The sequence below is a fragment of the Vombatus ursinus genome, unplaced genomic scaffold (genome assembly GCF_900497805.2).
Source record: "Vombatus ursinus unplaced genomic scaffold, bare-nosed wombat genome assembly UNPS02014839.1, whole genome shotgun sequence".
NCBI classification, from domain to species: domain Eukaryota; kingdom Metazoa; phylum Chordata; class Mammalia; order Diprotodontia; family Vombatidae; genus Vombatus; species Vombatus ursinus.
The window spans coordinates 5,405,722-5,422,319 of NW_020954617.1; the positions used below are offsets into that span (position 1 = coordinate 5,405,722).

The 16,598-nt window shown below is 40.2% G+C and overlaps 1 protein-coding gene across 1 annotated transcript in view; it reads left to right on the forward strand.

Moving 5' to 3' along the window:
- LOC114026479 (protein FAM71F2-like) overlaps positions 1 to 8,505 on the forward strand; it is a 22,915-nt gene extending 14,410 nt beyond the window's left edge. The window contains 2 exon segments of the mRNA XM_027840202.1: positions 8,142 to 8,361; positions 8,363 to 8,505. Of these exon segments, the coding sequence (XP_027696003.1) occupies positions 8,142 to 8,361; positions 8,363 to 8,411 (269 nt within the window). The 3' untranslated portion in view covers positions 8,412 to 8,505.
- Positions 8,506 to 16,598: the final 8,093 nt, after the last annotated feature.

Here is a 16,598-nt window from a genome sequence, read left to right on the forward strand (position 1 = left end):
GCTGTGTGACCCTGGGCAAATCACTTAACCCCAATTGCCTAAAATAAACAAACAAACAAAAAAAAACAACTAGTGACTCTTGGGGAAAATAAATTTTAAGAAAAAAAGTATTATTGAGTGGCCATTTGAAGTTAAACTGTGACCAGATAGGTTGCCAAAGAACTCCAGCCTTGGGTAACAAAAGGTTCAGTGTCTAGGAAACAGTGAGTAGTAGTAGGTTGACAAAGAAAGAGATTTTCTGAATGATGGTGACTTTAACTGGTACGTATGGCACAAGTTAGATGCATGTTTACCTAGAAGAAGTAAGAATTCTAGATCTCTCTCCTTCCATGCTTACTTAGGGGAACTGAAGCCAGGAGCACAGCATGCATCCTAAGGAGATGCTTAGAATATCCCATCATCTGGGACAAGGGGTGTGTTGATTCCTACTTCTTCTCTGAGAGACTCGGGTGATTTGACTATTCCCAGCTCTCAGTATAATGGGGAAAATGTAAGGAATTGCCAGTAAAGATGGAAGAGATTTGGGTGTAGTGCCTTGAGCTTGGCATCAGGGAAGCCCTTGAGATGCTCCCCATTTGCCAGGGCTGTGAGAAACAATAGCATCTAATAGTGGCTGACTTGAACAGCATTAGTATTGTTAGGGCACTTAAGGAAGTCAAACAGTGGGAAGACTACTGGTGGATCTCTGGGTTGGACCAGGTTATGCTTTTAAAGAAATGTTTTTACTCATATCTCTTGTTTGTGTTGCATTTCCCATCCCCTCCCATCCTGTCCCAGAGAGTCATCTGTATAATAAAGAATTTTTAAAAGAGGAAGGAAAGTGGCAAAAAGTTCTACAAAACTAACTAAAATATCAAAAAAGTCTGACGGCATGGTATTTCACATCAATGATCTGTCAGTTCTGCAAAGAAGCAGGGGACAATGTCTCGTCATATTCTTTCTTTTGGACCAAATTTGGTCCTTATCATTTGTCACCATGCAGTTTTGATTGTTTTGTTTTATTGTTCTTTTCGTTTACGTTGTTGTAGACGTTGTGTATATATTTTACCTGGTTCTTCATGCTTCCCTTTATCAGTCCATATAAATGGTCCTGTGTATTTTTCTGTTTTATCATGTTCATTGTTTCTTACAGCATAGCAATATCCTATTCCATTCAGGCACCACAATCTGTTTAACCATTCTCCAATCAATGATCATATACTTTGCTTCTGAGATTTTTGCTGCTACAAAAAAGAACTGCTATGAATGTTTGGGTGAATCTTGGCTTTGTTTTTTTTTTTGTTTGTTTTGTTTTGTTTTGTTTGTCATTGATCTCCTTTGGGTAAATGCCAACAGTGAAATCTCTGGGTCAAAGGACATGAATATTTTAGCCAATTTGTTGGCATAATTCTAAATTGCTTTCCAGAATGTGTGTAGCACTTCAGGGCTCCAGTCAGTCATACAAGCATTTATTAAGTGTTTACTATATGCCAGACACTGTGCCAAGTATACAAATATAAGCAAAAAGAAAGACAATGCCTGTCCTCAAGTAAATTACATTTTAATCAGGGAAAGACCACATATAAAAGGGAGCTGAAAAGGACTGGGCATGGGTGAGAAGAGTGGGTAGTATGGTGATGAAGTCTGTAGGGTCAGAAGCAGAGGCGGGGAAGAATGAAGGATGACTGGCTTAGGATGCTTCCTGAAAATAGAGGTTCTTAGAGGAACCCAACATTGCATTAGTGTGCCCATCTCTTTTTTTTAACCTTTTATAAAGGGATATTTACTAAGAAGATAAAGCAAGAAGTTCAGATCATTCCTCTTAATATGCCCAGGGACAAACTTTCCCCTATACCACTTTAATCGCTGGTAAAAGTGAGTTCAACCTTAAATCAGTTCCATATACAGTATAAGTGATGTCATTGTAATTCCCCCTTAGAGGCTTGCAATCCACTTTTATGCTGGGTCAAGCAGGTTGCTTGAGACTTCATACTTCACCTGGCCAGGTTGTTCACAAAATCTGCCATGGGCTCCAGCCTCTGAGACTCTGCTGGCTTGCTTCTCCTGACCTTTCAAGTTCACAAGGTTACAGCTTAGTCCAATATTCCTTCCCCTAAGAACAAGAAAGAACAAATACAAAAAGGCAAAGGACATAGACCCATATTTAGGGGCCATGTGTGGGCCCTCATTGGGAAATTAATTCCCAAGGTCTCTTCCCACCAAGAGGATTACATGTAGCATGTCTTCCTTCTATTTTAGCTAGGGAGGAAAGACTAGTGTGTGCCGTGTTTCCAAAACCTCCCCAACACTGACTGTTCACATTTTTAAAAAAATCATCCTTGCCAAGTTATCAGGAATGAGTGACACCTCAGGGATTTTCAAGTGTGCATTTCTCTTGTTCTTAATGATTTAGAGTATTCTTTCCTATTATTGTGAATACTTGGCAATTCTTCTTTGAGAATGATTTATTCATATCTTTTGACCACTTATCTGTTGGGGGAATTGAACAAAAAGCATTTAATAATGGACAGTGGATGTGGTGGTAAGAATAAATGTTGTGGGCAGAGTGGATGGTGTGTGTTGAGGATAGATTTATTGAGGCTTAGAAGAATGGTACAGCTATAGCACCTGCCATGTTTAGTCCTGGATCTCTTAGCTTGTTGGATTTGGAGTGACAAGATATGGGTTTGAATCCCTGGTCCCTGCACCTACAGATATATTACTTTAGGCAGGTAACTTAACCACTCTGGGCCTCAGTTTCCTCATCTTTAAAACAAGGGCGTTGAACTCAATGTTTAAGGTTCCTTCTAACTCTAGATCAACACCCCTATGATTATCTCCTTGTGTTATCATCATACCGGTTCATGAGAGGAGCTGTTCAGAGACGTCTAGTTGGCCTATGATTGTGGCTCATACTATTCAAGATCTATTTCCTCCTCTCAATCACACCCCAACACCCAACACACAGACAACACAATCATGACAGAGCAGGCAGGCCAACCTAGCTGAAGCAATATGGCACCCTGAGGAAGAGACAGGAGGCAACATGTGCCAGGCAAGTCAAGCCACCACCATTACTTTGACTAACATCTGCCCTCAGATCCCAATGGTTTCAGCCCAGGAGAATGAGCTTTGGGAAGGGCAGTGCTCCTTAAACCATTAGACCTACTTCTAGTCCAGCCTTTACAGCCAACATTGAGGAGAGAAGGACCCATCTTCCTTATCACCATCAGCAACAAGTGCTGATCAACTACCACTAGATAGGTACAAGAGCTCTGGGATCAGTAGCAGCACTGGCACCCCCACCTAAGACCACCATCCTTGCTCCCAGCCCAGTGGCTCCTGTCTCAGAGGGGCTAGTTGTCCCTGCCAACTGTCACACAAAGGACAGGCAAACCAGTCCAGCTGAAGCAGCAATTCAACCTGAAGGAGAGAGAGGAAACAGGATGCATCAGGCAAAGCAAACCATAATGACTTTGACCATTATTTCTTCTCAGACCCTGATGGAGACAGCCCAGGATCCTGAACACAAAAGCCTTGAGAATGCTTCCAGCCCCATACCCTCAGCCATAGCGTTGGGAAGCAACATTTAAGGAGATGCATTCTGAAAATTGCTTCTGTGGGTACTACAGCCATTGCTACTGAAAACCAAGAAAAGAATGCTCTTAACATCTAAGTCCTTGGAACTGTTAAATGGTTCTGTCTCAGAAACTAATATGAGTGTAATTCTTTCTGTGGAAATGACAGTAAAGAAGAGGCTTTAACATCCATTTTGTTGCTACACTCTAAGGACCTTCGATGTGTGTTATCTCTTCCATTAGAAAGTGAGTTCCTTGAGAACAAGGACTGTCTTTTCTTTTTGTAAACCGTTCCCCCACCCCCACCTCGCCCCCCCCGCATAGTGCTTTGCTCGTGATAAGTGCTCAGTAAATGTTTTATTCATTCATCCATCCACAACTGGAGAAATGAGAAATGATTAGTACTTACTTGTAGTCAGATCTTGCCTCATACTGCCTGAGTTTTACCAGCTGAGCTGATTCTCCATTTCCCATCCTAGTGGGTGCTGGCCATATGTGATACTACCCAGTGTCCAATATCAGCAAAATGATGCAGGACTCAGGTGCTTCTAACTTCTACGCAACTAGGAAGCAATTTCAAGGGAACTCTTTTGGGGGGAAATAGGAAAGATCTTCCTTCAGGATTGTGTGAATTTTCAGTGAATAGAGCACTAGACTTGGAGTTGGGATGAGCATAGGATCTGGAAGAGATCTCAGAGTCCATTTAGTACTAAACTCCTTGATTTACAAAAGAAGAATCTGAGGTTCAGAGAGATGAAATGATTTGCCCAAGGTCACTGAGTGTCAGAGACAGGATTTGGACCCAGGTTTCCCTGAACTGGGGCAGCTACATAGCACAGTGGACAAAGCACTGGGCCTAGAGTCAAGAAAACCTGAGTTGAAATCAAGCCTCAGACACTTACTGGCTGTGTGACTCTGGGCAAGTCACTTAACCCTATTGGCCTCAGTTTCCTCATCTGTATAATGCACTGGAGAAGGAAATGGCAAACCATTCCAGTATCTTTGCCAAGAAAATCCCAAATGGGGACACAGAGAGTTGGGAGCAACTTAACAACAGCTTCCTGACTCAACATTTAGTGTTCTTTCCACTAAGTCACCCTCCTCAAAATCCTGTGACACAGAGATTTTCACCTCTCCTTCTCTCTTTCTCAACTGAGGACCTCACTTCTTAATCCAGTGAGAAAATTGCGGACATTAGCTATTATGAGATTATAGATTTAAGAGCTGGAAAATGAGTCAATGAAGGAGACAAGAAGAAATCAGAGAAGCAGGAGAAGAACCAGAGAATGCAATGTCACAGAAAACAGTATCAAGGAGATGATACTGGCATTCAAAGCCCTTCATAATCTCCTCCCGTCCTATCTTTCCAGTCTTCTCACACCTTACTCCCCAACACATACTCTTCAATCCAGTGATGCTGGCCTCCTGGCTTTTCCTCAAACAAGGCACTCCATCTCTCAGCTCTGGACAATTTCTCTGGCTGACCCCATGCCTTTAATACTCACCTTCCTCTGTTCCAACTCCTGACCTCTCTTTGGTTTCTTTTAAATCCCAACTAAAATCTCACCTTCTATAGAAAGCTTTCCCTAACCCCTCTAAATTCCAGTGCCTTCTCTCTGTTCATTATTTCTAATTTATCCTGAATGTAACTTGCTTTGTATATATTTGTTTGCATAGGTCTCCTCCATTAGACTGTAAGCTCCTTGAGGGCAGGGGCTATCTTTTGCCTCTTTTTTGTATCCTCAGTGCTTTGTACAGTACCCAGCACAAAGTAGCTGCTTAAAAAATGTTCATTGATTGGCTGGTTGATTGAAGAGCAATGAATTTAAGAAAAAGTCATAGGACTTAGGATAATTTCTGCATCATCACAGAAATGGAAGCCAAATTCTAAGGAATTGAGTGTGTTAGGTGGTAAAGAAATGAAATGGTGTAGACAACTTTTTCAAGGAGTTTTTCAGTGCAAGGGAGGAAAGAGATGCAGGCAAAAAATGGAAGATTTTTTTTTTAAAGACAGCTAAGAACTGAGCCTGTAAAATGAGGGAAGTTGGATTAGGTGACATTGAAGAAAGATGCTAGGACTTGGTGGTTCCGTGTTTCTGAGTTTGTAGCAGTTGGGAAGGCGCCTAGGAGAGAAAAGATCAAAGATTTATGAGAGTATAACTGATGAAACAAAGTCCTGAAGAGAAAACAGGCAGCAATTTTGAGAGATTGGGTAGAGCTAGAGGAAAGTTAGCCTTGGCTGAATCAAAGCTGGCTGATTTATGGGAGATTTTCATTTTTGTCTATACCTACTCCAGAATCTTTCTCTGCTTCTTGGAGTGGGCACCATGATCCCCTAACCTTTGCAGAGATATAAACAAATTGGGGCAGCTAGGTAGTGCAGTGGATAGAGCTCTGGTCTTGGAGTCAGGAGGACCTGAATTCAAATATGGCCTCAGACACTTGACACTTACTAGCTGTGTAACCCTGGGCAAGTCACTTAACCTCAATTGCCTCACCAAAAAAAAGAGAGATACAAACAAATCGTTCTCTGGTGAGACACAATTTATTTGTTTTCTCAAAAGGGGTTTTCCTAGGTAAGAGAAAAACAAAAACAAGACACAAAAGCCAGAGAATTGACAAGTTAATGTACAGGAATCTTCTAAAATACCTTCCGTAGGCCTAATCCAAAGGTGTGCTGGAGCCAGAGAGCTAATTTTTAAGTTTTCACTGAGCATTTACACTTCAAAAATCAGCAAATACTGCAGATCAAGACTTGATTTATTATTTTGTTGAATGACTAAGCTTAAGAAAGTGAAGCTGGGCATGCTGAAAAGCAGAATGTCTGTACATTTTTTGCCATTAGAACTGCCCTAACCCTAAAGCTGGTTCTACCTATGTCTCAGTTTGTTTGTTTTATTGTTTATTTGTTTGTTTGCCTCTTGTCCCAGTGAACATCCAGGCTTGTTCTTACTATGTGGCCATTTTTGATCACTACCCTTCATTACCCTTTATACTCTGGTTCAAGAAGGATTATTCCCTCCTGAAGCCCCAGACTAATCTGACTTTTTGTTCCCAAATCTGCCCTCTACTGAACCTTCTACTATATTTTAAAAGGTGGGAGTGGAGGGGCAGCTAGGTGGCACAGTGGATAGAGCACTGGCTCTGGAGTCAGGAGGACCCAAGTTCAAATCTGACCTCAGACACATAACACTAGCTGTGTGACCCTGGGCAAGTCACTTAATCCCAATTGCCCAAAAACTTTAAAAAAAAAAAAGGTGGGAATGGGAGAAAGAGATTCATTTCTAGTTCTCAGCCCATTGGCAGAGTTGACATGATGGTAGCATACTGAACCCAATGAACATTCATACATCCTGTCTCCCTCAGGATATTGATTCTACCTACTTCCCCAGCTTACCTTAAAAATATTTTTAAAATATTTTATATGTTTATTTATGTATTTTTAAAGTTTTACTGATATCATTTCCTGATATACTCCAACCCCATAGAATCCTCCCTTTTGACAAAACCAGTAAAGGAAAGCTAACTGGCAATGACTATGTCCGATAATATATGCAATATGCCACAATGGTAGTCCCCCAACTTTCTATTGCTGAGTTCACATTGAATGAAGCACAGTTCACCTTGACATGGTGATGCCTGGTGAGGGTGGGGACCTAGAATTGTCCTGGTGTGGACACTCCCTCAAAGCAATACAGATCGACCTGTGTGTAGCTTATGGTCTTTTTGTTTTGTTTTTAATTCCTTTCTTTCATTATGAACTTTACAGACATCAATAGACATTAATGTTCCCATAGATAACATATTCTTGGAGAGTTCCTTGGAAGCACTGAAATGCTAAGTGACATCCTCAGTCACACAGAGAGCTTGTGTCAGAGGCAAGGCTAGAAGGCTCTGACTGCAGGGCTAGCCCTCTATCTATGATGTCTCTCTCCCAAATAAAAGACCTTTAATCAGCAGGAAAAGACTAGTTCCTTGGAGCAGTACTGTACATGGCATTAGTCAGACACACTTGTCAGTTAAACTGATTCTTTGTTAAACTTGTCTGAAAAACCATAACCAACAATTTTGGCACCCAAGGTAAGCAGCAGAAAGGTGCCCTCAAAACAACTTCTTTTCTTTCCTTTTAAAAAGTCTTTTTGATGTCTTCTGTTTGTAACACAAAAGGCCATTTTTCAATCCCCCTGGTAACAAAAGCAGCTGAGAAAACCCAAAAGATGGTAATGAAGTCTGATGACATTTCATTCCTGAGGTCCTCATCTCCATAAGAAGTAGGGAGTCATATGATGATTTCCCCAGAAGACAATAATATAAATTAACTTTTAAAGACAAATGCAGTTGAGAGGTGGGAAGGGGGCAATGATACTTATCTGTGTGCAGAGTGCAGAAACTTGGGCACATCCAGCCCCTGTGGGCAGAAACCCTGTTGTACTGCAAGGTCACTGGTAGGAAGGCCATGGGCACAGGATGGGCAGGTCCCAGAAAACCAGAAGAGTAAGGAGCTAACTTTGGGTGGTGTTCCTCATGGAGGGAGAAAGTCATCTCATGGCTTCCCCATTTTAACTGATTATTCTTCCTAACTAGGTGCTAAGTTCACTAACCAGTGTCCGGTAGAAGCAGCGCCCAATCTACCAACCCCTTCTGAGTTTGAATACCCTAAGCCAAGGTTCCGGTCAATCCATCCCTGTGATAGCCACGCCCTCCTGAAGAAGAACCTGCTACACACAGGATTGCTGAAAGAATTAATTGTCCATAAAAACCATACAAAAGTAGAGAAGAACCAAAACACAGACATCTGGAATCAGTGTCACAAAGTGCAGATTGCTAGCAAACATACATCCAACAACTATGTGAAATGAATTTTAAAGCATGCCAAAAGGAGTAGCAAGAAAAGTAAGAATGGCAGAGACAGCACCGGCCCTGAAGTCAGGAGGACCTGAGTTCAAATCCAGTCTCAGACAAGACATTTGACACTTAATAACTGTGTGACCCTGGGCAAGTCACTTAACCCCAATTGCCTAAAAAAAAAATTTTTTTAAAAAGTAAGAATAAATGCTGTGCTAATATCTGTGGTACATCTATAAAAACTGAGATGGAAATGGAATTAAAAATCAACAAGCCACACAGTTGCTCTGGGTCTTTCTTTTTTCTGACTTTTAGGGAAAAAAAAGTGAATTTAATAAACATCAACAAACATGTATATTTCAACACATAGAGAATGAAAAATGAGAGTTATATACAAAACTGTGAATTGCATAAAAAATATAAAAATACAACAAACAAATAGGGGAAAGAGAGGACCTGGAAAATGAATAGATTAAAGATTAATTGTACTGATGAGTATACTGGGAACACTCAGAGGTTATAGCTAATGAACTCCTAGAACAAATAATTGTGTTAAGGAAACTGGGAGGTACAGGCCTGGGAAGGGAGCCAAGTTCTTCAAAGAGAAGTTCAACAATTGAGATAAGGGGAGTGGCTTACAACTATCTGGGGACTTAGGGACTTTCTACCAAGGTCTACACCTCCCAGAAGGCTTTAGGGGCAAAGGGTAGTTGAGTCCTTAGGCATAAATCCCTTAAGCAAATTTTAAGTCAAAAATTAGGTTATTAAAATAATCTCAGAGTGATACAACAGGATGGCATCACTATCAGAACCACTGCTGTTGCCATGAATAAAGCCCAGGGGGAAAAAAAAGCAGAATGGGGAATCTTTATTTTCTCCTTGGTCCTCATGACTGTAGGGGTTGAGGGATCAACCAGTAGCGTCTGGTCAAACAAGCTCTTCATTGAGGGCCCAGAGCACATGTGCCTGTCCCCAAGGAAATAAAGAACACATGCCCATCTCTGTGGGAAAAGGTCTAATCCAGGGGTGGGGAGCCTGAAGTTGGATTTGGTCAAAGGGTCACACTTGAGGACCTCGAGGCCACAGGCTCCCCACCCCTGGATCCAAGCTCCCTTTCCATGTCAAGGAGAATGGTTCTTTTGAACTTCCATTCTAACAGGCAACAAAACTTACCTAGTGGCCAGACAGATGAACCTCTCCATTCTTAGATTTTCCAGCTTGGAAGAGCATGCCAGAACTCAGACCCTACTGGCATAATGTCCAAGAACCCCAGGTCACTGTTGCAGCACAATGAGGGACAGGAACTTGTGTGGAACCTGTGCTCCATTGATCCCTGTTACTGTCTCTCTGGTGAAGTATCTGTTCTCCGCAGCTAATCAACTGAGGGACATTTGGCACAATTGTCAAGTGTAACAGGAATTTACCAGAACTGTTTTCATTTTTGTCTTGTGTATCCTCAGAACCTAAAGCATTGCACATAGTAGAGTCTTTTAAAAAAAAGTTTTTACTGAAATAATAATTGTCATAACCAAATGCTCTAAATCACTATTGATTTGAGAAATGCACACTAAAAAACAACTCTGAGGTACCACCTCACACCTGTCAGATTGGCTAATATGACAGAAAAGGAAAATGATAAATGTTAGAGGGGATGTGAAAAAACTGGGACACTAGTGCATTGTTAGTGGAGTTGTGAACTGATGATCCAACCATTCTGGAAAACAATTTGGAACTATGCACAAAGGGCTGGCTATAAAACTATACATACCTTTGACCCAGCAATACTATCACTAGGTCTATAACCTAAGGGGATTTTTTTTTAAAGAGAAAAGGACACATTTGTACAAAAAATATTTATAGCAGCTCTTTTAGTAGTAGCTAAGAATTGGAAATTGAGGGGATGCCCATCAATTGGGGAGTGGCTGAACAAGTTGTGGTATATGAATGTAATGGAATACTATTGTGCTGTAAGAAATGATGAGCAGGACGATTTCAGAAAAACCTGGAAAAACTTACAAGAACTGATACAGAATGAAGTGAGCAGAACCAGGAGAACATTGTACACAGTAATAGCAATATTGTACAATGAAGAATTATGAATAACTTAGCTATTCTTAGCAATACAATTATCCAAGACAATTCCAAAGGACTCATGACAAAAAAATGCTATGCACTTCCAGAGAAAGAACTGATGGCGTGATTACAGACTAAAGCATACCATTTTTCCCTTTCTTTCTTTATTCCTTCCTTTCTTTTTCTTTCTCTTTCTCTCTCTCCCTCTCTTTCTCTCTCCCTCTCTCTCTTTCTTTTTAGTTTTCTTCCACAAAATGACTAATATGGAAATGTTTTACATTATGTATAACCTATGTCAAATTGCTTACCATCTCAGGGAGGGAGAGGGGAGGGAGGAAGGGATAGAATTTGGAACTCAAAAAAATTTTTAAAAGCTAAATATTATTTTTATGTATAATGGGAAAACATCAAAAATGAAAAAAGAGGGGCAGCTAAGTGGCACAGTGGATAGAGGTCTGGCCTTGGAGTCAGGAGGACCTGAGTTCAAATCCAGCCTCAGACACTTGATACTTACTAGCTGTGTGACCCTGCAAGTCACTTAACCCCAATTGCCTTGCCAAACAAAAAAGAAAAAAAAAATGAAAAAAGAAATAATAAAACTTTAAAATAATAATAAAACTAAAAGTAAGTTTTATGTCCCCCCCCCGCAGCATCCCTCTCCCGCCTAGAGATCCATCCCATATAACAAATAATATTTTCTAAGACCACAAAAAGAAAAAGAAGAAAATGATCAATATAACTAATTGATACATTGTCTGGAAATATGTGCACATATGTACACTTGTGGACCTCTCACCTCTGCAAAGATGGGGGATGGCAGTATTTTCTCCTATCTCTTCTTTTGAGCTATACTTGTTTATTATAATTTCCCAACATTCACTTTTGATTTTTTTTGTGGTTGACTTTTCTATTTACATTGTTGCAGTCACTGCATGTTTTGTTTTCTTGACTCTGTTTACTTCATTCTGCATCAGCTAATACAGATCTTTCTGTGCTTTGTATTCATCACATTCATCCTTCCTTACAGCACAGTAATATCACTTTATATTTATGTATCACAATTTGTTTAGCCATCCCGCAATCAATGGGCATGTATTTTGTATCCAATTCTTTACTAACACAAAAATCACTGCAATAAAAATGCTGGCGTACGTGGCAACTTACTTTTTACCAGTGACCTTCTTGGGGTACAAATCTAGTAATAAAATCTTTGGGTCAAAGGGCATAGACACTTTAGTTACCTTATTTTCATAGTTCCAAATTGCTTTCCAAAATGGATATGCTATTTACAACTCCACCAACAATGCACGAGTGTGCATATCTTCCAATAAACCCTTCCCAGTATAAAATATTTCCATCTTTTGTCAACTTTGCTAATTTGCATAGGGTGAAGTGAAACCTAAAGTTTGTTTTGATTTGCATTTCTCTTATTATTAGTGATTCAGAGCATTCTTTCACACAGTTGTCTATAGCTTTATGGAACAATAATATTCCGTTGCATTCACATACCATAATTTGTATAGCCATTCCCAATGGTATGGGCTATTTGTCAATTTTACAAATGACTTGTATAAAGGCACAGATACATGCTTATCAAATTTCCCAAATTTATCAAATACATTGGATGATAGAGTTCAGATCCATAAAGATCTCCACAAATTAAAACATTGAGCCAAATCTAAAAACATCAAATTATATAGAGACGAATGCAAAATCTTACACTTAGCATTTTTTCTTTTAAGAGTCAACTTCACAAGTACAAGGTAGGGGAGGATGGCTAGACAACAGTTGGTCTAAAAAAAAATCTAAAAATTTTCGTGGGTATGAGTCAATATGAGGGAACCAAATAACAAGCTAGCCAAAAAAGCTAACAATCTTAGGTTGCATTAAGAACTACAGAGTATCCAGGACAAGGTAAATGAGAATCCTTTTCATCCCTTGTCCTGGTGAGAACACATTTGGAGTATTGTGTTCTGTGCCACATTTTAGGAAAGGGGGAAAGGAAGAAAATAAGCCTTTATTGAGCACCTACTATGTGCTAGGTAGGGACAGCTAGGTAGCAAAGTGGATAGAGCACTGAACTTGGAGTCAGGAAGACTCACCTTTTTGAGTTCAAATCTGGCTTCAGATGCTTACTAACTATATGACCTTAGGTGAGTCACTTAACCCTGTTAGCCTCAATCCCTCATCTGTAAAATGAGCTGGAGAAGGAAAAGAAAACCACTCCAGTATCTTTGCCAAGAAAATCCTAAGTGGGGTCATGAAAAGTTGGACATGACTGAAAAACAACTGACCTATGTGTCAGACACTACGCTAAGCACTTTTACAAACATCTTGTTTGATTCTCTCAACACCACTGGGAGGTAGGTGCTATTATTATCCCCATGTTACAATCAAGGAAACTGAGGCAAACAGAGGTTAAGTTCCAGGGTCACACAATTAGTATGTGTGCTGTTTGTCAATTTTACAAATTACTTGGATGAAGGTACAGATGGTGTGCTTATCAAATTTACCAAATTTATCAAGTACATTGAATGATGGGATTCAGATCCAAAAAGATATTCGAAGATTAGAATATGGAGCCAAATCTAATAAAATTAAATTATATAGGGACAAATGCAAATTCTTACGTGTGGATCTTTTGCTTTTCAAAGTTAATTTTACAAGTACAAGATCGGGGAGAATCTGTCTAAGGCCAGATGTGAACTCAGGTCTTTCCGATTCCAGACCCAGCACTCTATCTACTATGTCACCAGCTAATGAAAGACATTAATAGGTTGGCGAGCATACAGAAGAGAGCTACCAGGATGATGAAAGGACTTAAGATCCCTCTATCAGCCTCAGTTAAAGGGATTGGAGGTATGTAGCCTGGAGAAGAGAAGATTTAGGGATGACCAAAGGATTGTCATGATGAAGTTTTAGATGTGTTCTATCTGACAAGAGAAATACTAGAAGTAACTTGATATAAGGAAAAACTCCTTAATAGTTCAAGTTATCTTACAGTGGAATGGGTTGCCTCAGTAAGGGGATTCCCCTCACTGGAAGTCTTCGAGCCAAGGCTGGATGACCATTAGTGGAATGTAATGCTAAGGGAATTATTGCTCAGGCATAAATCTTTGCAGAGCTGGTGGGGAGGCGTGTTCTTTCCTGAGTGGCTGTTCTCTGCTGCCATCTGGTGGTCCTTTAGTTGCTAAGTTCTCCACTGTAGGGATCTATTCAACTTGGAGTTCATAGCCCTAAGGCTCTTTTGTGATTTAGATCCCTGCCTGACACACCCAGCCAGCTGGCTTGGAGGAGCTCTTGAGCTTTATTTTTTAATTCAATTTTATTTTTTAATCAATGAAAATTTTCTTCTCTCCCTCCTATCCCATTCATCCATCATTGTCCAATTAAAAAAAAAAACCTGTTACAAACTTGTATAGTTAAAACCCAGAGTTTCCATGTCAAATAAAAAATATTAAAAACAGTCAGAAATAAAGAATTCAAGTACTGAGGAGCCACGGTAAGGATCACACATGATTTAGCATCCACCTGAGCATTCTGACTTATTATGGCAATTGCCTACCAAATTGGGAAAAAGCCCCTTCTTCAACTTAGAAGTGGACCCTGAATACAGGGGGAGATAGAATTTTACACATTAAAAATAATTAATCGGAGCAGCTAGGTGGCGCAGTGGATAGAGCACTGGCCCTGAAGTCAGGAGAACCTGAGTTCAAATCCAGCCTCAGACCAAACACTTGACACTTACTAGCTGTGTGACCCTGGGCAAGTCACTTAACCCCAAATGCCTAAGCAAAAAAAAAAACAACAACAACAACAACAAAAAACAATTAATCAAATAAGGCCAATTAATTAAAAAGAAACAATACAACATTAGGTAATCGGGTTTCTAATTGGAGAAAAGACTTTCCAAGTTGGGAGGAGGAAAATGAATAGATGCAATTCCCTGAAATAAGAAAAAGAAGTATCCATTTCCCCCAGGTCTCTGTATTCAATAAAAGGAATTTGGAAACAATAACTGACTGACCAGTACGGGGCCAGTTTTCAGAGAGGACATTTGAACTGCTTGAGATACACAATTGTGAGAAAACTCCTTGCATTGATCTTTGGATCTGACTTAAGTTTCTTAGTCTTAGACTTAGGTCCTTAGTTAAGGGTCTATAAGCAGCAGGTAGAGGTGGTCCAGCTTCCCAGCCACACAGGGCTAGGTTCAAACAGTGCAATAAAGTTTTCTCACAATTCCCACCACTGAATAGTTTTCTCAGGAGGCAGAAGTTGGAATAGATTCAATTGAATAGAAAGGGAACTGAGTCAGCTCCAGAATTGAGTCACAAGATGGAATCAGTGTGGTTCACTCCATTCCCTCAATTAACCACTTGCTGTCCTTCCCCTTAGTTCCCTCACACCACTATAAAAAAGCAGAGAACTTGGAATACAGTATTCCATAAGGCAAGGGATATAGGCTTACGTGAATAACTTACCCAGCAAAAGTGAGTAAACGAATAATTAAATAGAGGGATTCCAAGTAATGAAAAGACCAGAGCTGCATAGAAACTCTGAAGTTTAAACACAGGAGTCAAGAGAAACATAAAAAGGAAAACACAATCATAAGGGATTAAACAAGGATAAACTGCTTACATTCTAATATGGGGAAATGACATGTATCCTCTCTAAACCCTATCATTATAAGAATTCACAGAGGGGTCTAATTGGACAGAAGGCCTGGGAATAGTTCTGTTATGTCTTGATGACCTTAAAAGAAGAATGGAGAGGAAGGAGAAGAGTATATTAAGAGAGAGGAAGGTTAGGGGAAATTATCAAACATAATTGGGCTGTGAAAGTAGAAGTCTATACAAAGAGGAAGAAGTAGGAGAAGTAGCTGACACTTGAACCTCATTTTCATCTGAATTGGTCAAAGGAAGGAAGAATGCACATACACAATTGGGAGAGAAATACACGTATTTATCCTATCTTCCAACTATACTATAATTTCCCACGAGGACTTGTTTTATTCAAACTCTACACTCTCCTATGCCTAGCATAATATTCTTCCATGATGTGACCTTTAGTAAATATTTATTGACTTTTTATTCTGATCTTAGTAGGATAAGCATTTGCGTATGCAGAGTAGAACAGAAAAAGGGGATTGTATATTATATCGCATGTTTCTGTTACAGACAACTTGCTTTTCTTTTTAAATATATAATAATAGAATGGATTCTTAGCCAAAAGTCTACAAATTTTTTTGATTGTTTCATTTAATAGTATTTTATTTTTCCAATTACATGTAAATAAAATTTTCAACATTCATTTTTTGAAAGATTTTGAGTTTCAGATTTTTCTCCCTCACTGCCTCCCCTCGCCCTTCATTGATAAGTAAACATTGATATAAGTTATTGTACCGGCCGCTCCGACCTTGTGCCGGCTGCGCCGTACTCTCCTCCTATAAGGAGCAGGCTGCCAGAATCATACTCACTAGTCTTCGGAGCCTACCCAGGTGCACACACAGAGATGGACCCATCAGGAGGCTGCCAACACAGAGCTTTATTCAGAGGCCATCACAGCAAGCCATCACAGCAAGGTCAAGCAGGAAGGCCATAGCAACAGAGCAGGAGCAAAGAGAGAGCACTCCCGACCACGACCGTTCCTCAGTACCTACTTAGCCCCTCCTCCCGACTGGCTTGCAGCATTCTTTAGCATAATGGCCGGATTTGTTACAATTGTAACAAATTACCTTGGGGCGGGCTCCACCAGGTTTCTGGTGGCATTGCTCCTTGAAATGACCAGCTTTGCCGCATAGATAGTACAATTTAGTCTCTTTTGTTTTCAGCACTTCTGATAGCCCTCTTGAAATGGCTGCCTGTAGGCGGGCCACAAAATCCGGGAAGGGTTTATCAGGACCTTTTTTAATCTTGGTCATGGAGGGCCTTTGTTTCCCCAAAGCCTGAATCCTACTAAAAGCCTGTAGGGCACATTGGGATACAGCTGCAAACACTGTATTTAGTGTCTCTTTTAACTCCTTAAATTTCTTCCATTCTAAAGGGGCCCAGGTCCTCCCCCCATCGGATTCAAACACCGGGCAGGCATCTAGCCATGCCTTGGCGTCCATATCTCCTTCTGCCA